The 24,971-nt window shown below is 47.2% G+C and overlaps 2 protein-coding genes across 8 annotated transcripts in view; both read left to right on the forward strand.

Moving 5' to 3' along the window:
• RANBP10 (RAN binding protein 10) overlaps nt 1–8,013 on the forward strand; it is a 69,562-nt gene extending 61,549 nt beyond the window's left edge. For all 3 annotated transcript variants that reach the window (XM_059153076.1, XM_059153077.1, XM_059153078.1), the window contains 7 exons: nt 1,416–1,524; nt 1,635–1,783; nt 1,975–2,179; nt 2,815–2,936; nt 3,388–3,533; nt 3,851–3,962; nt 4,412–8,013. In XM_059153076.1, coding sequence (XP_059009059.1) covers nt 1,416–1,524; nt 1,635–1,783; nt 1,975–2,179; nt 2,815–2,936; nt 3,388–3,533; nt 3,851–3,962; nt 4,412–4,542 — 974 coding nt within the window. In that variant the 3' untranslated portion in view covers nt 4,543–8,013. The remainder of the gene's footprint in view (nt 1–1,415; nt 1,525–1,634; nt 1,784–1,974; nt 2,180–2,814; nt 2,937–3,387; nt 3,534–3,850; nt 3,963–4,411) is intronic.
• Nucleotides 8,014–10,483: 2,470 nt separating this feature from the next.
• Nucleotides 10,484–24,971, forward strand: part of GFOD2 (Gfo/Idh/MocA-like oxidoreductase domain containing 2) — a 34,516-nt gene continuing 20,028 nt past the window's right edge. For 2 of the 5 annotated variants that reach the window (XM_059153092.1, XM_059153095.1), the window contains exon 1: nt 10,569–10,706. Coding sequence is in view for 1 of the 5 variants with exons in the window: in XM_059153096.1 (XP_059009079.1) it covers nt 10,499–10,706 (208 nt within the window). In the remaining 4 variants the exon portion in view is untranslated. Of the gene's footprint in view, nt 10,707–15,708; nt 15,872–24,971 lie in introns of all 5 variants that reach the window. The other 3 variants (XM_059153094.1, XM_059153096.1, XM_059153093.1) reach the window with 3 other exon arrangements.

Consider the following 24,971-nt stretch of genomic DNA (forward strand, 5'->3'; position numbering starts at 1 on the left):
ATGCCAGCCTTGGGTAACCTATCAGGAGTCTATTCAGCTCTGGTCCTTACTACCATGAGACCAGCCCACAGCCCCAGCCCAGCCCCAGGCTCTGCTTCTGTCCCTCCTTCAAGACAACACTGCCCAGATGGACGGCCTGGCAGCATGGGAATGAATGCCTCCGTGCAGCCTCCCTGCTGCACACTCTGGTGGCCGGGCAGAGGCTGGGGCCTGGCATGGCTGGATCCCCCTCCTCCATGCTTGCTTCCTTCCCCTGAATCCTGGATCCTACTCAGCCTCGTGTTCATAGTCTTCTGAAGAGTGTGTTTGCATCTTCTCAGACCAATGTCCTGCCTCTGCCATTTACTTAGCCTTAGTAGTTGTGCTGGCTCCCGGCCAGAGGAAGGACTGAGTAGTTAGACAGGGAGAAGGCTGGTCCTCTGTGGCTGTTGTGGTAGCACCTCTCTCCGCGCCCCACTCTGGTCCTGCATTTTGCAGACAACCACGGGAAGGAGCCAAAGGAAACTTTGTTAATGTACATACTGGCCTATATACTGTGATTGGGGCTCTTTTGTGGAAGGAGGGTGTTGGGAAAGAGGAAACCGAGCCCAGAAAGGAGATAGGAAGAGAAGAGGCGAGTGAAGGAGAATGGGCGTCTGTGGATGTGTGTGTCTGTGTGTGCCTGCTTGCGTCTCTCTGAGCCTGTCGTCTCTGTGTATGTGCATGTGTCTGTGTCTCCCAGAGAAGCTACGCCCAGCCAGACAGACGGAAAGGGATCCCAGACTTGGGATCTACGAATGAGAGCCTCAGACCCAGAAGTCGCTCCCAGCAAGATGCACCAGGCCCCAGAGCAAGAGCAAGATGCTGATGGCCTGAGAGGTGTCAACGTCAGAGATGCCCTTATGAGGAGGATGGCCTTCTCTCCCAGCAGGGAGCACGCTGCAGCCCCTGAAGACTGCCAAGACTTGGGCCCTGGCCCAGAAACCATTGTGTTCCCATTGCCACCCCACTGTGAGGCCTGAAAAGAGAAAAGTCTGTCTGAAGAGGAGCCCCTAGGGCCACCAAGCTGCCTGGGTGCCCGGCCCCAGATCATGCTCCCACAGCCAAAACCCCTCCCCGTGCCCAGGTCCCTGGCGACTGACTTCCGTAGGAGGAGGCCTCCACATCTGCTCTCCTGCCTCTGCACTGAGTCCTGCCTCTGTTTTCCCCTGTTGTTCTTTGAAGACTCCCTGACACTTGGCAGAAACCAGGGTCTATTCTGGGGCTGGGGGCCAGGTTCTTTCTTTAGCTTCTCTGAGCATCTCAACCAGACATGCTACTCTGAGCCAGCCCGTGACCGTTGGCTAGTCCATGCTTGGGGCTGGTAGTGTGCAGGCATGTGGCTGTGAAGAAAGTCTGCAGCCCCTCACTCACTGCCATACTCTTGCTCTCTGCAGAGATCCAGAAGCTGGTGCTGGAGGGCCGTGTGGGTGAGGCCATTGAGACCACACAGCGCTTCTATCCAGGACTGCTGGAGCATAACCCTAACCTGCTCTTCATGCTCAAGTAAGTTTTGGGCACCACCATCTCCCCCCTAACCCAGTCCCTCTCAGCTGGTGGTGGGAACATAAAGCCTAGACCAAGCCCAGAGCATTGCCGCTCTGCTCCCTCTGCAGGTGCCGACAATTTGTGGAGATGGTGAATGGGACCGACAGTGAGGTCCGCAGCTTGAGCTCCCGAAGCCCCAAGTCCCAGGACAGCTACCCTGGCTCCCCCAGCCTCAGCCCCCGACACGGCCCTAGTAGTTCCCACATGCACAACACAGGTCAGCCACTCTCCAGAGGGCTCGGGGAAGAACTGGTGTGGAGAAGAAAGGCCACCCACATGCCCTTCCCTGGGCTGGGCTCAGGGCTCGTTCCTGGATTTGGGGGAAGGGAAATGGGACCACTGTGGTCATTCCTCGGGCCCCGTTATGGCAAACCACCCCTCCTCTTGTGACTATTCCCTGGTTTCCAGGAGCAGACAGTCCCAGCTGCAGCAATGGCGTCGCATCCACGAAAAGCAAACAGAACCACAGTAAATACCCTGCACCCAGCTCCTCCTCCTCCTCCTCGTCCTCCTCGTCCTCCTCATCCCCATCCTCCGTCAATTACTCCGAGTCCAACTCAACAGATTCCACCAAGTCCCAGCCCCACAGCAGCACCAGTAACCAGGAGACCAGGTGCCTGTCCTACTCTGCTTCTTCCTCCTCCTTTCTGCTCTGCACCAGCTGGGCTCACTCCATCCCAGGTCTGCCTGGAGTGGTGCTGCTGACCTGCCAGGCCAGGCATTGGCTCCAGCTTCTGGCCCTGCCTGTGATCCAGCTGTCATTTTGCTCAGCCCTGACTTTGTCAATAAGCACTGCTCCTGCGGGACCTGGCAAAACCCTTAGGTTCTCCACCGAAGAAGCTTTGACTGGGTGTGGCCCGCAGTCAGATAGATGGAGCAGCTGAGATTTTAGGCTGTAGACTACCTGTGGCTTTCTGCTGCCTCCAGGCATACCTCAGGGTTGGACCTGAGTCTGGTGCCTAGAGATACTTCTCAGGGGTCTCTGGTCCCTGAGGCTGGGAGAGGAATGGGTGGAAGGGGTGTGTCAACTCACACAAAGGCCAAGGAGGGGAGAGCCACAGAGGCAGCAATGGGACAAGAGTTAGAATCAGGTGACAGGCCTCTGGGGATAGCTGATGTCAGAGTAGGGGCCAGGTGTTAGAGCCTGGTTTACCCACAGCGACCTGTGGCAAGCCTGAATGGAGGCCCAGCCAGGCTGCTCCCAACCATATCTGCCTGGCCAGCTCCTACCTGCACCCTTCTCCACAGTGACAGTGAGATGGAGATGGAAGCAGAGCATTACCCCAATGGTGTGCTGGAGAGTGTAGCCACGCGCATCGTCAACGGTGCCTACAAGCATGAGGACCTACAGACAGATGAGTCCAGCATGGGTGAGAACCATGGCCTGGTATGGTGTTGCAGGGGTGGTAGTGGCTCAGCCTCGATGACTTCTGCCCCCTGGGACTGGGTTGGCATGGGCAGGCTCTGTCAGCCTGAGAAGCTCTGAGTGGACCTGATCCACTGGCACCGTAGTCAGGAACACGTGCTTGGAGTGGGAGGGCCCGTGGCCTGATGCCGAGACCAGGGCTGCTGCGTCTGAGGCTGGAGCGACTTGGTGAGAGTGGGAATTCTCTCGAGCACTCTAGCGGGTGGGAAGTGGGAAAGTCGAATCCAGACTCCTACATCATGTGCTAGGTGGACTAAAAGCCCCTCAGCTACGGATGGTCCACCTAACTTGGCCCCAAGGTCCCTCTTGCCTTCTCCTTTTTGGGGTCCCCGCCCCAGTCCTCCCCTTGTCTCCTTACCCCTCACGATTTGTTCTCTGCTGGGCTCTGGGCGCAGATGATGGGCATCCTCGGCGGCAGCTCTGTGGGGGCAACCAGGCTGCCACAGAAAGGATTATCCTGTTTGGTCGCGAGTTGCAGGCACTGAGCGAGCAGCTGGGCCGGGAGTACGGCAAGAATTTGGCCCACACGGAGATGCTGCAGGTATAGAACAAGCCAGGCGCTCATAGAGTGGCTTCCCATGTAGGGGTGGGGACAGGTCGACTCTGGGAGGGCCTTGGGGGTAGCAGCAAGAGGACAGAGTGGGCTCTCGTCAAGTCCACGATGGGAAACAGGACTTCCAGGATATATGCAGCCCTCTCTAGGCTCTGGGGAGGGCACAGTCCTTCCTGACCCTATGCTCAGGGTGTGTGGTGCCCTCACTGGGCACCATGCAGGGCCCTGTATGCCCCCTGGAGCCATGGAGATATGTATGTGTGTGGTATGTGCCACACTCTTCTCAAGAATGCCCTATCCCTTAGGATGCCTTTAGCCTGCTGGCATACTCAGACCCCTGGAGCTGCCCAGTTGGCCAGCAGCTTGACCCCATCCAGAGGGAGCCTGTGTGTGCTGCCCTCAACAGCGCCATTTTAGGTAAGTAGATAATTACCAAAACAGAAGCTTATCCGTGAGTGCCTGAGCTAGCCTACCTCCCCTCTCTCCCTAGGAGCTGCTGATGTTTGTCCAAATCAGGGTAGTGAGCTCTGCCTGGGCATTCTCTGGTAGCCCATAGCACTTGGGCTTCCATGACTGAACCTAAATCCTGGCCTCCCTCTGCCCAGCTGAGTTGGCTGGCTAGATCATGACAGACCCTGGCCGATGACTGTGGGCCTGGCCAGCTCATGGCTCTGAAGAGAACTAAGGTCCTCAGGTTCCTGGCATGGCTGCAGAGTCATAGACTGATGCTTGGGACAGACACAGGGACACATGAACACTGTTCCCAGAGATTCTGTCCACTGCCCCTACTTTCTGCTCTCAAGGGAACTTTGATCTAGGCCAACTCCTGGGCAAAGCAGTGACCAGGCCTTGTCTCTCCTCCACAGAGTCTCAGAACCTGCCAAAGCAGCCCCCTCTGATGCTCGCCCTGGGTCAGGCATCTGAATGTCTACGGCTCATGGCCCGAGCGGGCCTGGGATCTTGCTCCTTTGCCAGAGTCGACGACTACTTGCACTAGCTGACCACGCTGGCTGGCCCCACTTGGCCCCTCTCAGCCCCTCTCTAGCCAGAGCTAGAGCAGCCCTGCCCTCCATAGGCATCTGGTGGAGGGACCTAGAAGCCATGGGCAGAGTCCATTCCTCCTGCCTGGCCTTCCCCATTCCCTTTCCTGTCTTCCCTTTTCTGTCTTCCTTTTCCTTCCCTCTCCCTTTCCTTTTCCTTCCCTTCCTTCTCTTCCTTGCCATCCCTCCCTCTCCGCCTTCCTTCCTTCTTTCTTCCTTCCTTCTTTCCTTTTTCCTTTCCTTCCTCCCCTACTCTTGCCCTCAGTCTCTCTCTCCCTTTCATGTGCAGCGGCCTCTGACACAGTATTGGCTGGTTACTCTCATGTAGCGCCTTCTACTTTGAAAGGGGGGTTTTGTTTTGAGGAGGGTTTGGGTTTTTTAATCTTTTTTTTTTTTTCCTCCTGACTGAGCCACCAGTATTTATCTCTGGAGAGCTTGTGCTGAGCTGGTTTCTGCTAATTTAGTGATGAAGCCTATCCGAATTGGTGATAGCTTATTATTTTCATAAGTAAAAAAAAAAATGAGATTATATATATAAATATATATATTAAAAAAGACACAGTATTTATCGTAGTGTTAGTGGTCTAGCACCTCTTGGGTGAGGCTGTCCAGACACCATATGTTCTTATTTGAGTCCAACTCATTAAAAAAGAATCATCTCTGTCACCTCAGCCAAGTAATAAGTTTATTTCAGGCTTCCCCTTTGTTGAGCCACAGGCCCAGCTGCAGCCCAGGGAAGCCCAGTAGGCACTGGGGGCCAGTTAGTGGGCAGATCAGGCTACGTTGGTTAGCAGCTGAGAGGTGTGGGTCCCTAGGCCCCTGAGAGCTGGGCTGAGCGGAGAACTACAGGGCTGAGGCTTCAGAGAAGGCATGAGTTGGCCCCGGGCTATTCAGCAAAGCAAGGGAGTAGGGAGTCCTTGGCCAGCACATTATCTACCATTCTACCCTGCCTCTCACTGCCTGCCTTGCCCCTTCCTTTCTCTCCCTTTCAACATCCTATTTTCCCTTGTCGTTAAGATGGCCAAATAATTCATTTACTCTAAATTGATTGCCTGGAAACTACCTGCCTTTGACCCAAGAGCTGCTGTGTGTCAGGCTGCGGGGAGGATGTGTGTCCATTCCAGGACAGAAGTCCTTGAGTACAGGGGCTGCCTTCTTTCTGCCTGGATCTTCACCGTCTCTGCACAGCTCTCATGGAATCAGTGCTTTCTCTTGAGAAGCTAGGACTTTGTGGAGGCAGATTCTTGGGCTGCCGGTTGCTGGAGGGGATGGAACTCTTGACCTACTAGGTCAGGCTTCACTGCAGCTGTGCCACGCAGCTCCCTGCAGCTTGGCCCCGGCCACTCTTAGAAAAGACTATTATGAGTATTTGCTGGCCAGAGGAAGGGACCTCATGGGCTCTGCAGGTGTCCCACCAACTGTTTCAGATGGATCCTCCCAGCTGGTGGGGCAAAAACAGTCCTGGTACTGCAATCAGGGAATCAGGAGAGGAAGGGCTGAGTTGACTGCTAGGACTTGGACAGGCCATCCGTGGAGAGGACTGACTGCCCAGGAGGAAGAAGGGAGGAGGCCTACCCAGAGGAGCACCAGGAGGGGTCGCGATTTCCCTACCTGCTTCAGTGAGAGGGAGCACACAGGCAGTCCTTGCAAAGGGGCAAGGCCAGAAATTGAACTTCTAGTCCATGCCTGGGCAGGGGCTGGGTAAGCTCTTGCTCTTTGGCAGTGGACACAGGCATGGTGGTACAGCCTGAGATACTCATTGCCTGACGGGCTCACAGCTGGACAGGAAAAGTGATTGAGTTGGACCAACTGCTGGTGACGGGGTTGGAGCCCTCACCCTGTGCTCTCCCAGAGTTCTGCCTTGGGACATGATCCTACGAGCTGCTGCTTTTTCTTGGTCCCTACCAGGGCTCCAGCTGGCACCCCAGACTGTGGCCTGTTGGGGAGGTGTTGTCATGTCTGTAAAGGAAACTCATCCTGTGCACGGCTGAGGATGTTTAGCTCCCAAACCCAAAGGTTGGAAACATCAAGCTCCTAAAATGGCCAGAGCTGAGCAGGATTGGGAAACCAGAGGCTTTTGCAGCTGGAGTGGGGTTCAGAGAACATCTACTCCACCAGTCCTCTCCTTTATAGATATGGAAACAGGCCCAGAAGATTAAATGACTTAGCCAAAGTCACACAGCAAATTAGTGACAGAGCTTGGACTAACTCATCCCTGGGGGTTGTGCAACACTGTTCAGTCCTGAAGCTAAATGGCAGGTGAGGGCTTAGGCTGGTGAGGCCCCCAGCAGTGTCTGAGCAGCTGGTACTTTCAGGGGTGTGTCAGGGATGGGGACGGGTGCATGGGCTTGAGTTGTGGAGCGTCTGAGAGAGGGCCCAAGAGGGTCTGGGACAGCTATGTGCTGCTTGGGGTTGGGTGTCCTCCTGGCTCACTCTCAGTACCCATGGCCACCTCCCCATTTTCTGTGCCTTATCTCACTGTTTCAGCTGAGTCCAAGTTGTTTACTCTGTTCCTCTCCAGAGGGGCTCTCTGTCCCAGTTGGACAGCTTGCCTTTGGGACATAAGCCTTTGCCCCACAAGCCGTGGAGAGGACCAAAACCAAGCTGCTTGAGTCCACTATCTTGCTGATAGTTCAGGGCTGCCTGCCAGCCAGAGGAGCCCCTTATGCACACCCAGTCCTACCAGCCTGCTTTCGGGAGCCAACAGTGGGGAAGGCACCTGGGAGGAGCCCCAGTGAAGGGCTGGACCTGACCTAAGGGGACAGGAAGAAGACCTGGCTCTGTTGGGTTGTCCAGCCCTGGGGGACCAGCCTTCCCTATTTACCTTTCCCCCTTGTGCCACCAAATGGTCACTCCTTCCAGAGTGGACCCTGGCAGACCCTGCAAAGAAAGCCAGAACCTCTGATCCTTACCCACATGAATCTGTGGCTGGGGGTAGGCCGCCAGAACAGGGACACCAAGAGATGGTGAAGGGGGGACTGCCCAGCCCACCCAGCGCCTTCCTACCCCTTAAGCAAGCACAAAGAAGATGAGGCAGAGAACTGTCAGAGCTGAAAGTTCCTTTGGTTGCACACAACTCAGGTATGCATGCCATGTGGCAGCCAGGCAGCAGAGCCCTACTTGACCACCGGTCCTGTGCACCAGACCTGTGGCCAGTTCATGGACTCTGGATGCCTCAGGTGCCGCCTCTTTGCATAGGGTTTTCCTCCATTAGTAACTACAGCTGAAACAGATGTCCTCCACATTGTGCACACTGGTTCTGCCTTTGTCCTTGCAAGTTACTTGGCATTAGCATGAAACTTGTGGGTGTGGGAGGGTTTAGAGAGAAATCTAACACAAAACATCCTATTAAATTGTACTTGAGAGATGAAAAAACTCCTGTTGTATTTTGACAGAATTATTTTTATTAAAATACACATCCATGAGTAGTCATGAGTGTCTGGTCTCTGCTTTGAGTCTTACTGGGGTTGGCACCCCTTGTGTGGCTCGCTCTGTCCTGGGGGTCTGGCCCTTACTCAGCGCACCTCTCAAGTTCCCAGGCCCCTGGTATCCCTCAGGGACCCTCAAGACTTCAGGTGTTTGTGAGAACCGAAAGAGGATAGGTGCTTGGGCTTCAGCTCTCTCCCCGCAAACAGCTTCCTTCTGAGACAAAGAAAAAGGAGAAAATTCACTTTCAAAAAGGTGGTCACAAGTCCTTCTGTCCTCCAAATGAGATTTTTTTTTTTAAGATTTTATTTGACAGCGAAAGAGGGAACACAAGCAGGGGAAATGAGAGAGGAAGAAGAGAGTCCGATGTGGGGCTCGATCCCAGGACCCTGGGATCACTCACCTGAGCCAAAGGCAGATGCTTAACAACTGAGCCACCCAGGAGCCCCTCAGAATAAGATTTTAATGTAGTCCAAACACACACGTCCCAAACACCGGACAGTCAGAGGGCTTCTGAGGCTTAATTGAAGTTAGCTTCTTGTCAGTCTGAAGAGAAAGTACTCATGCTCAAAATCCTGGTTCTGCTGTTTACTAACTGGGTAACTGGAAAATTAACCTTTCTCAGCTCCAGTTTCCCCACCCTTAAAATGTGATTTGGGTAGGAAAAGAATAAGTGAAACAAGATGGGATCAGGAGAGAGACAAACCATAAGAGACTCTTAATCTCTTAATCTCACAAAACAAACAGGGTTGGGGGGGTGGGGGGAGAGAGTGGTGGGGTTATAGACATTGGGGAAGGTATGTGCTATGAAGTGTGTAAACCTGGCGATTCACAGATCTGTACCCCTGGGGCTAATAATACACATGTTAATAAAAAAAATTTTTTTTTAAGTGACTAATTCTACCCCGTGGAGACAGAGAATTATAGCACATGTAGGGGAGGCTTGACATAGAGGGATATATAGTACATGTGTGCTTCACCTGGTTATTTTATAGGACTATTACTCGACAGGACTCTCTTAGGGAACACTGAAGAGGGAGGAATGGAATGTTAAGCAAAAAGTCCTGGTTCCATAAAGCCAGAATACCTTTAATTTCTCTCTAGACTAGTGGTTTCTACAGGGAGTGATTTTGGCGCCCCCCCCCCCCCCCCGGAACATTTGGCAATGACTCAAGATATTTTTGGTAGGCCAGGGATGCTATAAACATCCTACAATGCATAGACAGCACCCCACAACAAAGACCTATCAGGCTCAGAATGTCAACAGTGCCCCTGTTGAAAAACCCTGTTCCGGAATGAATCTTGAGATGGTAAGAAACATCAAACACGAGAGCATTTTGAGTCTGCATGGCTGTTCAGAATCCGGGGGAAAAGATTAAGGGGATTAAAACCTCATAAGAGGGAGATTAGAGGTTACCCATCACTCTTGGAGACTTCTATGCTCCTAAGGTGGCATCAGTGGCAGGAAGTCCTGTCTCCCTCCAAACCAGGGATAGCATTGCTGGCCACCAGTTCTCAGCAAGAACAATAGCCTCAGCTCAACTGACATGTTCTGTCATCACAAGCTGCTCTAGAATGATGGCTGGCACACCGTTCTAATACTAGCTGAGTGGGGGGTCCAGACTCTCACCAGGAGTCAATAGCAGAGGAGAGGCTCCCCCTGCCTAAATAACCCCTAATCCTACCTCTGCAACATAGCCTACTTAACATAGCTAAGGATTATAGGTGACACGTTTCATTACTCTGGCAGACAGAGTAATGGTGAAGTAAAGAGCAGTCTTGTTACAAAATGGTATTTACTTGGGGAGACAGATTCCAGTAAAGAGAGCTGAGAGACTGAGGTCACAGTAGGTGCACTAAATTTAAGGAACAACCAAAGAACATGCAGAGAAGAAAAGCCCAGACAGGCACCAGAATACAGAAGAGAGTCATTCTCGCAGGAATCAGGAGGCCAAGAAGTCCGGCGAGTTCAAGAGAACTACCGTTCTACAACAACAGTTGGGTCCAACACCAGTCCCTCCTTAGCTCCAGACCAAGGCCCACTACTGTTCCCAGAACCTCCTTATTACTGATGCGGGATGGAAGGGCCCTAAAGAAGTAGAGGCTATTGGGGCGCCTGGGTGGCTCAGTGGGTTAAGCCGCTGCCTTCGGCTCAGGTCATGATCTCAGGGTCCTGGGATCGAGCCCCACATCGGGCTCTCTGCTCAGCAGGGAGCCTGCTTCCCTCTCTCTCTCTCTCTGCCTGCCTCTCTGCCTACTTGTGATCTCTGTCAAATAAATAAATAAAATCTTTAAAAAAAAAAAAATCTTTAAAAAAAAAAAAAAAGAAGAAGCAGAAGCTATTATACATTCGGCCGGCCGCCTCCACCGCCGGAAATAAAGGACCAACCCCTCGGCTAACCCACTTAATGTCCGCCCCTAACGTGCGAGCATGCGCAATCTTCGATCACGGCCCCTCCCAGCGCAGGTCCACCCCCTACAGAGAGCATGCGCAGACCTCCAGCCGTCCCGCCCCTCCCTTTCCAGAGCTCCCGGTTCCTTAGAAACCAGGCGGCGCGTACCCGGTTCCTCTGCGTTGGACTACGGGGCCCGTGCGTCCCCGCCAGCCTCCCTCTTGGCGGGCGGGTGGTGGCCGAAACCGGTCTAGACCCATGGTCTCCAGTGCAGCGCGGGACGGGCGATGCCAGCATGCCAGGTGAGAGGCGGGCCCGCGGCGGCGGGTGAGGATGAAGGAGGGCATGGCGCGGCAGCCAGCGGGCGTTGACCGGGCCTCCTCCGCGGCCCGGCGCCCGAAGTCGGAGGCGGGGCTGCTCAGAGCCGGGGCTGGAGGGGGCCGTTCTAACTGCCAGCGCGGTCGCCGAGTTGGGGGGTCGCCCCGGAGTTGGTCCTCCCAGCCTCAGAAATAGGACCTATAGATTTGTCGTGTAATTGTAGAATTTTAGCTCCTGGAAGGACCTCGGCCTTAACTCATCCCTTTACGGGACGCGGAAACCTAGGCTCCCCTGTCCTGCCCCGAGCAGACCCTACCTGTGTGGACTGACGCTTTGTGGACAAGGATGGGAGGTGTGGAAGCTTCAGACAAAGGGCGCTGGTCCATCGTCTTTCAGAGGGAGATGGGACTTTTAGAGGGTAAATCTTTATTTAAGGAAAGAGGGTTCCGGTGGTAGATAGGAGAAGGGACACTCCAGAGAGTGCGAGTGGCTCTGCCAGTCACCGAATGCCCACAGGCCACGTCTTTAGTGGCCCTGGCCTAGCTTCGAGGCTCAGGAAGGAAGCAGAAGGACTAGCGGAGACAAAAGGTGAGGTAAGGTGTTCCCATCAAGACGTTATCACATGAATGGGGAGGAAGGAAATGGGGCCGGGGAGATCAGGACTTGTGAATGGTTGTGTGAGGAGTTTACCTCCCAAACTGCAGCAGAATCTGAAGAATGGGAGACGAATGGAAAAGTTTAAAGCTGCGTTGGCTAGACAGCAAGAAAGGAGATATATATATATATCTCATCTTATAGAAGAAAGTGGGTGTCCTTTTGAGTATCCAGAACCGAGTTGGGGCACGGCCCAGTCTTCTTTGTAAACTCTGGGGCACAGTCTCAGAAGGTGTATGAACCTTCACTTGAAGGGAAGAGCTGTTTAAATTATAAAGAACACTTAAGACATGTTACTGCGATATGGAGAAGATGGTTGTGTTGGGGAAGCTAGATTGATTCTTCATAAGGAAACTCCTCTTCTTCTGAAAAGCTATATACACCCAGGGAACAAAAGAGTTTCAATTAAGGCCATCCATTTTACAGAAAAATGTGGAGAAGTACTGGTTTTGGACTAGGAATTTTAAAGACTGTACTATAGAGGTGAAAATTTTCAGCAGACAGTTCTGTTGGTGGGCTCCCCATTTTAAGGATAAAAATTCTGTTGTCAGGTTTTCTCTTACCACCTGGTTGCTCTACTTTTCCTGTGGAATGATCGATCTGGGTCTGATCAGTTATTTTTATTTGCTGGGAAAATTGCTGTAAGTCTTACTAGGATCCGCTAGTAGCAGGATTAGGAATGACAGCCCTCCCCCGCCTCTCCCCACCCCCCCACCTCCCGCGCCAAAAAGAAGACAAAGATTTGTAGTATGGTAAAAAGAAGTGTATAATTTTTAAAAAGATGGTCCCTGATTCTAATCAGTAAAATCAACTTCTTACTAGCTTGATAAAACTAATTTCCTTCCTTCCTTCCTCTTTCTTCTGATAATACTCCTCCCTCCCTCCCTCTTTCTTTCTTTCTGATAAAACTAATCTTCAAGGACGCCTGGGTGGCTCAGTAGGTTAAGCAGCTGCCTTTTGCTCAGGTCATGATCCCAGGGTCCAAGGATTGAGTCCTATTTCCCCGCCCCTTGCTCAGCAGGGAGTCTGCTTCTCCCTCTGCCTCTGCCTGCTTGTGCTCTCTCTCTCTCTCTCTCTCTAACAAATAAATAAGTTAAACAACAACAACAACTAATTTTCAATGTATATTTGATTTTGCAGCAGGTTTCTTTCCCCCTCAGAGTGATAAGATACCTTTAAAGAATGGTGATGTTAGGGGCACATGGGTGGCCCAGTTGGTTAGGCATCTGCTGTCAGCTCAGGTCATGATTCAGAGTCCCTGCTCTCTTTGACCCTCATCCTGCTCCAGCTCTCTCTCTCTCAAGTAAATAAATAAGAAATCTTTATTTTTTTTTTTTTAAAGAGATGTTCTTCACTTTCTTTTCTTTTTTTCTTTTTTTAAGATTTTATTTATTTATTTGACAGAGCGAGGGATCACAAGTAGGCAGAGAAGCAGGTAGGGAGGTAGGTAGCAGGCTCCTTGCTGACCAGAGAGCCTGATGCAGGCCTCAATCCAAGGACCCTGACTGAGACCATGACCTGAGCCACCCAGGCGCCCAAATAAAAAATTCTTTAAAAAAAAATGAAAAAGTATGGTGATAATAATAGGTCAGATTAATTTAAGTAATAGAATTTTGTCTGAGGTTCATAAATCAATGCCATACCATATCTTTAATGTGGCTATACATTTTATTGGTTTTTCTTTAATCTGTGGAAATATTTTGTACAAATACCTTAAGAGATATAATGCAGTATTATCAAAAGTGTTTGTAATCTGTGGGGGAAATTGGCACTGTTAATCAAATCCTGTCAGAAAGCTTTATGAAGATCACTGAATTCTTTATAGAAACCCTCGTTACCTTAGTGCTGGCCCAGATAGAAGACAGACTAGTAGGCCAAAATCCAGGTAAGATGGAAGGGAACAATTACTGTCTTTGGACCTGGGAGGCTGCTTTGAATGTAAGTGAAAATACTTTCTTGAATGAGCAGTTGAAGGAGATACTGTATGAAGGTGAAGAGTGTGCTCCATTGATGGGTGTGCAATTTTTGAGCTCCTATAATCAGAAAGTCACTTGCTTTCAAAAGAGAAAGATGGACTCACCGACTCTAGAAGTGTTTCTTTGTCGCTATAGCAATGAAACTTTTCACCAATAATTACTTAATATCCACTCCGTTTTCTAGGGCAGCTGAAGGCAGTTATCAAATCTGACCTGTAATAAAGTAATCAACAGTATTTAACAGGCCAACATACCAGATAAACCAGTAATGCTAACAGGATCTACTTTCATTGAACTGATTTTCTAGTTACATGGTAAGAGGAGAATGAGCTGGAGATGCAGTGCCAGCTGACATAAGTTGTAACACAAATGTTGGTGTTCAGAAAACTTAAGAATCAATCAGAGCCCACTAAGAAGTAGGAGAGGAGCCTTTCTGATGTCTGACAAGTCACTCACACATATTTATTTTAGGAGGTCCAATTCCAGGATAAATTCATTGTTGGAACTGGACAGCATCTAGGAAAAAAATTCAGATTTTGTTAGTTTTAGTTTTGAGAATTCATATACAGTATTGTAAGGGGACATTATTTTTCTTAAAAGGTAGCAGCTTTATATTCCAAGAGAGTCCAAATATCCAAATTACTTGAAAAATTTAAATGCCAGGTGTTTTAAAAAGTGGGGATTGAAAGACACTTGAAATAGACTTGGGCTCCTGAAAGTCAGAATGGGAAGAGATACTGAGAAAAAAATGAAAGCAGTAAGACTTCCTCCACTAACACTTACTGTGAATTAGCCATTAGGTCAGGAATGAGCTCACTGAAGTATTATCTCTTTAAACTGAGAGAAAAGAAATGAGAAATGAAGTAAATATTTCTGTCTCACAGTGATGGGAATAAACACCCAGACAATAGAGATTAACCATTACGAAGGAAAAGGTGAATATTCCTGCATTACTTGAATACACGCAAACTCTGTTCTTTAGGTCCTTTTCTTAGAAGGAAAGAGTTGCAAGTAGGAGAGTTACCTTTGTCCTAGATACTGGCATTTCTCAGAGTAGCCAGTGACACAAGGCCACACTTTTTGGGACCCAGCATAGACAGAAATTGCTCTCCTTCCCCCCATCCCCCCTCTACCCTCCCACTCCTGCCACCTCACAGTTATTTGATAAGGGTTTCTATCCTATCCACTGTGTACCCGGAAGTATCAGGAATGAAACCTGCCACGAATGGAACTGAGTATCTAAAATGCCGTCCTCCTTTCTGGCAGAGGGTAACAGTGCTGCTCTCAAACTGTCAACTCTTAGTTTCTCATGAGAGCAGATAACCCCAAAATAGAACCGGAAACACTTCTACTTGGCTTTGAGATTTACCATATCACTTAACAACCTCAAAATCTTTTATTATTTACTTTCACAATTATATTTTACTTAGAATGCTGGTGAGCCTGGCTGGCTCATTTGGTAGAGCATGTGACTCTAGATCTCAGGGTTGTGAGTTTGACCCCCACATTGGGTATAGAGATTACTTAAAAATAAATATCTTAAAAAGGAAACTGAATGGTACTGTTAAGCAAATCATATAACTTCGGCACTATAATATCTAAATGTGTAATTTATAACAAAGTAAATTGAATATAATATAGTTGTCTAACACTAGAGAAATGAAAAGCTGGTTCATGTAGTCATGAAATACATAACCCTTAAAAACTGTGGTTAACATGAAAAATGCTTATGTCAAAATAGGTACGTGAAAAAAATCAGGATACAAAGTTATGAATACAGTTTGATCACAAGTATACTAAGTATAAAAACTTTTTAAAAGAACATGAGAGGGGGCCTGGGTGGCTCAGTCGTTGGGCATCTGCCTTTGGCTTGGGTCGTGGTCCTGGGGTCCTGGATCGAGCCCCGCATTGGGCTCCCTACTCAGCAGGAGACCTGCTTCTCCCTCTTCCACTCCCCCTGTTTGTGTTCCCTCTCTCACAGTCTTGGTCAAATAAATAAATAAATAAATAAATCTTTTGACAAATGAGAAAAACAGTAATTTTCTGTAATGAGTGTGTGTGTGTGTGTTTATGATTTATTTGAGATGGGGAGAGAGGGACCAGGGGAAGAGGGGGCAGAGGGAGAAGGAGAAGAGAATCTCAAGCAGACTCCCCATCGAGCGTGGAGCCCTACACAGGGCTTGATCTCAGGACCCTGAGCCAAAAAGAAGAGTAGGACACTAAACTGAGCCACCCAGGGCCCCTATAATGAGTGTATATATATACACACTCATTATATATATATATATATATATATATATACACACATACATTTATATATAATTTTTTTAAAGATTTTTATGTATTTTTTTGACAGAGACACAGCAAGAGAGGGAATACAAGCAGGGGAAAAGGGAGAGGGAGAACCAGGCTTCCCACTGAGCGGGGAGCCCAAGGCGGGCTCGATCCCAGGACCCCGGAATCATGACCTGAGCCAAAGGCAGCTGCTTAACAACTGAGCCACCCAGGCGCCCCAATGAGTATGTATTTTAAAAAACAAACCTTCCTAAGAGTTTTTTGCTGGTGTAAAAGATGATTCAGGACCACTTCTCTTCGCAGGCCCTCACCCGTTCTCACGCTGTGACTCTATTAAAGTGCTGAGGGAGAGGGCTGGCAGAAGACCCACACTGCTGTTTCCTATCCCAGGTGTCTGAACCAGTCAGTAATGTGGTTACCTAGATAATGAATTTACACGTGTGTAATCGAAGGGTACTCTGTACACAGCATATGTGGCTTTTTTTTTTTTTTTTAAAGATTTTATTTATTTATTTGACAGACAGAGATCACAAGCAGGCAGAGAGGCAGGCAGAGAGAGAGGAGGAAGCAGGCTCCCTGCTGAGCAGAGAGCCCGATGTGGGACTCGATCCCAGGACCCTGAGATCATGACCTGAGCCGAAGGCAGCGGCTTAACCCACTGAGCCACCCAGGCGCCCCGCATATGTGGCTTTTGAAGGCTTATTTTTTTTTATTAGGATTTTTTATTTTTAAGTAATCTCTACACCCAACATGGGCTCAAACTTAAAACCCTGAGGTTAAGTTGCATATTCTTCCATCTGAGCCAGCCAAGTACCTCTAAGACTTGGTTTGTTTGTTTGTTTGTTTGTTTTTAGGGGGGTTTTGTTTTGGGTTTTTGTTTGTTTGTTTGGTGCTTGTTGACAGATAATCTTGACGACCCTTAGCGTATCTTTGGTGTGTTTTGATGGATGTTTTTGTAGCACAGTGTTCTAAAGCATATTAGAGAATGCTCCATGCGGTTAATGTTTTCTGCAGCCTTATGGTGGTTACTGCTAGGAAATGGTTATCTTCTCTGGGGGGCCTCTCTGGGAGTGGCTCTGGGAGCATGTGAGATAGAATGTTTGTCTTGTCAGGCATCCTCTGATTGTCAGGGAGAAGGGGAGTGGTAGAGACATCAGTCATATTTCCTGTTACTTTGCAGGCTTTTGCATTGACATTCCTGTGCCAATGGCTTCTATTTTGGAGCAGTGGAGAAAATGAACATAGAATTCCTTATCTATGTTATTTTCAAAATTAAATCATTGTGTTTAAATGGCTGTTTTTATTCCTCCAGGCAGGGACTTGCTTCTGGTCTTGGTGGTTTTAAAAAATGTTCTTTGTTTCTCTTTTCCTTTGTTTCTCTTTCTTTTATAGCCCTGATATACTAAGATTGTTAATCAAAAAACATTTAAATGTCTAAGTAATTTCCAAAGTCTTCTGGATATGTTACCAAAATACCTTGAAGTGGGAAATTTTTGAGACTTATTATCTCCTTAATACTGTATAAAACCCAGTCCTGGTCCCAAAAGAGCTTAGAGTCTCAGTGGCGGACAAGACATTGTATTTATTTAAACAATAATCAGAAAATCCTAAAACATAAAACGAATGGCTGTTTCAGGAATGCATGTCTCATATTCATTTTATTTTATAACCAGCCTCCTTCATTATACATTAATGTATAAAATTATAAATTATAAAAAATAAAAGAAGAAAGAGGATAGTGTGGCAAAGACCTGAGATGAGATTATTTTAGATATACATTGAGCAGCTAGAAGATTGTTAAATGAAATCACAGCTGAATGTGGTCATGGCCTAGCTAGTAAGCAGTTTGCTGCATATGCGAAGGAGATGCTTGTGAAGGGCATTGGGCGTTTCCAGTCACCAGTAACTACTTAATACTTAATCTTTTTGGTGACCAGAGGCCATGGAACACAGAGTAGAGAATGCCAGTCAGAGCTGTTGTGTTGTTGTGCTCCAGAGTGCCCTATGAATGTCCTATGTCCAAGGGGTGCCTGGCTGGCTCAGTTGGTAGAGCATATGATTCTTGATCTCAGTGAGTTCGAGCCCCATGTTGGGTATGGAGATTACCCAAAAGTAAAATCTTTTAAAAGGTGGGGGGTGTCCTATACCTGAAATCCAGAAGGAAAGCAGATGGGTGACCCTCTAGACTGTCTCTTTCTGCCACAGAAATACCAGTTTTCTCAGAAGAGGAGTATTTTTATCCAAGTAGAAGATTGAAAGCACTTGGAAAACTAGGTAAATTAGGTGTGCACATTGAAAAACATTTATCATCATTAAAAACTCGCCCTCTTCTTTCTTGGGCCCTAGATCAAAACGAAAGTATGTAATACTCTTCCCTCTAGGGTTGACTGTTTCACATGCATCATGGCCAAACGTGCTTTACCTCAGTGGTTTAAAAGTAAAGGCAGAGTCTTTGTTCACGTGCCTGCCACAGTGAAAGATCTCTGACCACTCATTGTGTTCCTGTGTCGAATCAGTCCTGGTATTCAGCTGTGGGTGTAGGAGGAAATGGAAACTAAACTCCAGGGACCTCGCCTGTCTGGATCACTGCTCTGTGCCCATCTTTTGGCACAATGCCTGACTCATTGTGGCACTTCTAAATATTGGGGAGCAAATGAGAAGAGAACTCTGGTGACTGAATAGTGTGCCATTAAAAGGGGTGAGAGTGATAGAATGAGGTTCGTGTTTGAGAGGAAAGAAGTTCAGGATGGGAGCAGCTGGTAGGTCACTCAGTGAGGATTTCTAGTAGATACAGATAAATTTAGTAGAGCTACAGCTGGAACAAGTTGTTGAGGCTGGAAATTGGAAGTTAGGAATGTTTGCATGAAGGTTATAGTGAAATTGAAGGATTATTTAACATTGCTCCGGTAGAGAGTACAGCTGAGGATGGAATTTTCAGAGGGATGTCAATGTGGAATTCATTGTTAAAGAAGTCTTAGGGGGGAAAAATTGTTATTGCCGGATTTTCAAAAGCAATGAAAAATTAATATAGTGGGTAAGTAAGTACTTTTTCCTACTGTAATCATCAGCTGAAGCTAACTTTTAGACCTAAAGGCAATCTAGATACTTCTGTGGGTGTTAAATTTTTTCTTTATGACCCAATTTAGTACAACCCTTTTGTACTTTGGGTACTTTTGCCTCATTGGACAGGTCGTTAGGTCTTTCATTAGTGCCTTCCAGTGCGGACAGTGCGGACTGGGCAGGGGGACAGGGAACTGGCATCTTTGGTCAGCGCTGGGTATGCTCTCATCCTGTGGTAGCTGCCTAACAAATTTACCACCGTGTCAGCTTGTAGAGCTGAGGGAATAGCATTTCTTTCCTTTGTCCTATTGGTGGTTTTGCTCTCAATGAGAGGGCAGGGATCTGTGACCATGTCACTGGATCAGTGGAGGCACTGTTAAAATAAACAAATCCTAGGAAAATGAAGAAACCTTCTCCAGAGAGCCTCTGCATCTTTGAAACCCAGGGACCAAAACATTTATCATAACTAATTTGTAAAACTCAACACCTGCTTCTTTAGTTTGGCTTTTTCAGTGGTAACATAAATGCAGTTAAAGATACACTTTCAATCTGTCTGAAAGCAGTGCTGCTGAAAGCATTCATGCTGTTGCTGTAGGTATTCATTCCTTTGGCTATGGACATGCAGTTTCAAACTCAGGCTGCAGGCCAATACCTCACCCCACCCCCGCTGTCCCCTTTCCTCTCCTGCCCAGGCTCTGATGATGGGGGGTGTGGTTGTCTTTACTCTTTGGGTCTGACTCTTCTCTTCTGACATTGACAGCCTGTCTGCCACACTGGTTCAATTCCAGATGTCGGGGTGCCAAAAGGCAGGCTGGGGGACAATTAGATGCATCATCCTAATTAATTCTTGATACCTGACTGATGTTGAAGGCCACATAGAAGGCATTCCTGCTTATTTCCGCAACAGGCCCTGAGTTTTGCGAAACAACAATTAAACTTAAAATTGGCTTTCACAGTTTTATCTCTTTTATCATGCCCAAGAATTATGGTCTCATGTTATATAGATCCTTTTGCCCCTGGGTTTTCAGTCACAAGTGCCCTTCTCCTAGGCACTGATACTTCTCCACAGTATCAGTTTTGGGGCATCTTTCAAAGTAGCTTGTAATTGGAGTGCCTGGACCTGCTCCATTGTAGAGCATGTGACTATTGATCTGGGGGTCGTGAGTTCAAGCCCCATGTTGGCCATAGAGGTTACTTCAAAGAAAAGGAAAAAAAAAGAGCCAAGTAGCTTATACTCATAAGATTTTTAAATATTTTAAGTAATTTTTGAAATATTTATTTTAGGGCACCTGGGTGGTTTGGTTGTTTGGGCGACTGCCTTTGGCTCAGGTCCTGATTCCGGAGTCCCGGGGTCAAGTCCCGTATTGGGCTCCCACCTCCAAAGGGACTTTGCTTCTCCTTCTGACCTTCTCCCCTTTCATGCTCTCTCTCACTGTCTCTCTCTCAAATAAATAAATAAAATCTTTAAAAAATATATTTATTTAAAATTAGAAACACAAATAAGGAATTAGGCAGGAAAAGTTGTTGCCTTCTTGTCAGTGCACCACCTAGATAGGCTTTAACCTGACTTCCTGATTCATTCATTCTCGAACTTACTCATTCCTAGGTTCATTCTTCAGTCATTACTGAGCACCTACTTCGTGTCAACCACTGTGTTTTGTGCTAGTGACAGCATTGTATAAGAGATAGGCAAGATCCTGCTATCGTGACAGACACAACATAGGTGATCCCAGTGAAGTGTGATGGGCACTATGAAAACCAAAGCCCAGGCTGCTGTGTGAACTGTGAGCTGAATCGCTTAACCCAGCCTAGGCATGGGCCTCTAAAGAAGTGGTGTTTGAGGGGAGACCTTAAAGAGTTAGCCTGAATAAGTCAAGAAAGATTGTTTCAAGCACAGCAGACAGCTTGGACCAAAATCTCAGACCAAGACTAAAGGAGTTAGATATGGTAGCTGCTAGCATGTTAAATCCAGTGTAAGGGGAAAGTGATCAGGTAGAGAGTTGAAGAAGGGGCCCACTCATACTGGGAGATGCTTTCTGAACCTCATCAAAGAATTTGGGCTTTATCCTAGGGGCACTTAAAGTCTAGGGAAGGAAATGGTCAGGACCAGGAGAAACATTAGGTTTGTGTTCAGGAACCAGAGCAGTGGGTGAATTTCAGGGACATTGAGTCCAGTTGGAGAAATGTAGTGATGGACTGGCTGTGGGGGTGGGCAGGCTTCACCTCAGGCAGAGTGGGTCCTTAGGAACCTGTTTGAGTCTCCTCTCACTTGCCTTCCCTTCACAGTTGTTTGCTGGTATTTGAGCATAATCTCTTAGTGCTGGGTCATTGAGGTCACAAGGCCCTTTCCATACAGTACACGTCTCTGTTGGAGGAAACTTGACTGCAGGGGGATGGAGCTGACTAGAAAGCATGAGTCATGTTATGTGGAGGAGGGATGTTAGTTGGAGGGACAGTTCAGGTGGGTGCACCCTCTTAGCAGGTCAAGTTGTAGTTTAAGACTGAGTAGCTTCTCATTTTCCTAATCCCAAGTGACAGGCAAAGCTATTCTGTTATCATATGCTTGTTTTCTTTCCTGAACAGTTTAATCATATTTTACTCCAAACTACTTAGATTAGTGACATAAGTAATCTGTATTATATTGGTGAACATAATCACAAGACACCACTGAATTGTATACAGTTTTGATGAGTTCAGTATATATATCTTGGTTTATTAACTAACCATGCAGGAACAAGATCTGAAAATTTTTAGCAATATTTATTGAGCAGCCACTATATATCAGGCCTTGTTCTAGGCACTGGGGATACAACAATGAATAAAATAGGAAATAACTTGTTTCTCATACAGTAACATTAAGTACAAGCCTGAAGAAAGTGAGAGATAGAGTAAGCCAATTGGATATCTGTACAGAAAAGGGAACTGCAAATACAAAGGCCCTGGTTGGAGAATACCTGGCATGTCTGAGATGCATTCAGTACTGAACCATGTGGCTGGAGCAGAGTGAGCGAGGGGAAGAAAAATAGAATGTAGGGTAAGAAAGATAAAAGAAGAAGGGGGGGCACCTGGGTGTCTCAGTTGGTTAAGCGGCTGCCTTCAGCTCAGGTCATGATCCTGGAGTCCCACATCAGGCTCCCAGCTCCTTGGGGAGTCTGCTTCTCCCTCTGACCTTCTCCCCTCTCATGCTCTCTCTCTCTCTCTCTCAAATAAATAAATAAAATCTTAAAAAAAAAAAGAAAGAAAGAAAAAGAAGAAGAAGGGGATGAGCACAGATTGTCTGGGACTTGTAGGTCAGTGGAAGGACTTTGGCACTTATTCCCAGAGAGATGGGGAGCCTGTGGAGAGCTTGGGCAGAGGAGTGACTTGCTCTGACTTACATTTTATTTTATTTTATTTTTAAAGATTTTATTTATTTATTTATTTATTTGACAGAGAGAGATCACAGTAGACAGAGAGGCAGGCAGAGAGAGAGAGAGGGAAGCAGGCTCCCTGCTGAGCAGAGAGCCCGATGCGGGACTCGACCCCAGGACCCTGAGATCATGACCTGAGCCGAAGGCAGCGGCTTAACCTACTGAGCCTCCCAGGTGCCCCTGACTTACATTTTAATTGAGTCATTCTCCGTGCTATGTTGAGAATAGATTGGGTTATAGTATGGGGTAGAGGGACAGGGTAGAATCTGAGAGGTCAGTTAAGCTTTTGCAATAGTGTAGGCAAGAGAGGTGGTTGTGACTTAAACTGAGGTGATAGCAACCAGGAGTGGTGGGAAGTGCTTGGATTCGGGATATATTTTAAACGTAGAGAGCCAGCAAGATTTGTTAATGGATCAAAAGTGAAGTGGGAGAGGAAAAATAAGAATCAAGGATTACTCCAAGATTTTAAGTTGCACTGTTGGAAATTTTGTGTTACCAGTTTCTGAGATGAAGCCATTGTGGGAAGAGCAAGTTTGGTAGGGGATGGGGGATTCCAGAAGCTTAATTCTGGACATTTTAAGTTTGGGATGCCTGTTAATATAAACATCTGGGGCACCTGTGGGGCTCAGTTGGTTGAGGATCTGACTCTTGATGTCAGCTCAGGTCTTGATCTCAAGGTAATGAATTCAAGCCCTGCATTGGGCTCCACACGGGGTTTGGAGCCTACTTAAAAAAAAAATCCCAAGTAGAAGTATCTGATAGGCAGTTGCTTAAACAAGTCTGAAGCTTAAGAAAGAGGACTTGCGGGGCGCCTGGGTGGCTCAGTGGGTTAAACCTCTGCCTTCTGCTCAGGTCATGCATGATCTCAGGGTTTGGGGATCAAGCCCCACATCGGGCTCTCTGCTCAGTGGGGAGCCTGCTTACCCCTCTTTCTCTCTCTGCCTACTTGTGATCTTTGTCAAATAAACAAACAAAATCTTAAAAAAAAAAAAAAAAAAAAAAAAGAGGACTTGCTAAAAACCTTTAGGAGCCCTCAGAAAATAGACAGTATATATATTTAAGCCATAAGACTAACTAGGATCATCATGGTTACCACAGTCATTATCAGGAGAAGCTAGCAGAGTGGACTGAGAAGTAGCCAGAGACAATAACAGGAGAAATTTGTGTTCTGGAAGTTAAAGAGTGTTTCAAAGAGACTCGAACATGCTGTATCAGATGCTGCTGCTGTCAGCATCAAAGTGGGATGAGAATGAAAATTGGCCCTTGGATATTGCAACGTTTTAATAGTATTTGACAAATACCAGGTAGCTGAAGTATTTATGACCTGTACTGTTGGGTTGTTGGCCATGATGCCTTGAATACATAGCATAAGATAGTTGCACAATTGCAGTTTGAGGTTTTGAATGTTTTACACTTCTACTTCCTTTGGACCTGTTTAATTTTATTTTTTACCTTTTTGTATACAGTTTATTATTATTTTTTTTTTAAAGATTTTTTATTTATTTGACAGAGAGAAATCACAAGTAGACGGAGAGGCAGGCAGAGAGAGAGGAAGGGAAGCAGGCTCCCTGCTGAGCAGAGAACCTGATGCGGGACTCGATCCCATGACCCTGAGATCATGACCTGAGCCGAAGGCAGCGGCTTAACCCACTGAGCCACCCAGGCGCCCCTATTATTTTTTTTTTTTAAGATTTTTTATTTATTGGGGCTCCTGGGTGGCTCAGTGGGTTAAAGCCTCTGCCTTCAGCTCAGGTCATGATCCCAAAGTCTTGGGATCGAGCCCCACATCGGGCTCTCTGCTTAGCAGGGAGCCTGCTTCCTCTTCTCTCTCTGCCTACTTGTGATCCCTGTCAAATAAATAAAATTTTTTTTAAAAAATTTAAAAAAATGTTCTGATATGTTTTTCTAGAAACTTTGTAAACACCCATTTCTTTAGGAGTTTCCTTTCCCCCATTGAACTAATGATTTAATTCTTTAGCTGAGGGGTGCTTGAATGGCTTAGTTGGCTAAGTGTCTGCCTTCAGCTCAGGTCATGATCCCAGAGTCCTGGGATGGAGCCCCACATCAGGCTTTCTGCTCCCTCTGCTTCTCTTCCCATCTGCCCTTCCCCCTGCTTATGTGCTCTCTTTCTCTTTCTGTCAAATAAATAAAATCTTTAAAAAAAAAAAAAAAAAAAAAAAAACTTCAGCTGAAAATCATTGGACTGCATTTGTGTGACTTGCAGGGTAGAGATAGTATTACAAGGCAGTAACTTTGTCTATAGAAATCCCTAATGGCTCTTTTTAAAGAAAAGAAAAATAGAAAGCATAATTTGTAATTTAAAAAAGAATAGTTACAGGGCAAACTATTATAGATACATTTTTAAATAGCTTGGCTGGAACCACCCACACTCTATCCATCTGCAAGCTTCTGAAGAGCTGGATGCTTCTAATAGGATCAGGGAGACACAATCTCAGAACAAGTAATGACACTTAAAAAACATGCAGTTAATTTAAAAAAAAATTTTTTTAAAGATGTTAATTTATTCACTTGACAGAGACACAGCGAGAGAGGGAACACAAGCAGGGGGAGTGGGAGAGGGGAGAAGCAGGCTCCCGCTGAGGAGGGAGCCCAATTTGGGGCTTGATCCCAGGACCCAGAGATTTTGACCCAAGCTAAAGGGAGACGCTCAACGACTGAGCCACCCAGACACCCTCAAAAGAATTCTTAAAAATATATCAAGAGGTACTTAGGTTAAATAGAGAATAATCTGATAGTGAAAACATGAACTACTCAATACCTCTGTTATATTCCTCCTTTTATCAAAGACCTAGCTGTGGGGTTGGGAGAGGAACCTATTTGGAAAAAGCAGGGT

This window comes from Mustela lutreola, chromosome 16, assembly GCF_030435805.1.
Source record: "Mustela lutreola isolate mMusLut2 chromosome 16, mMusLut2.pri, whole genome shotgun sequence".
NCBI classification, from domain to species: Eukaryota; Metazoa; Chordata; class Mammalia; order Carnivora; family Mustelidae; genus Mustela; species Mustela lutreola.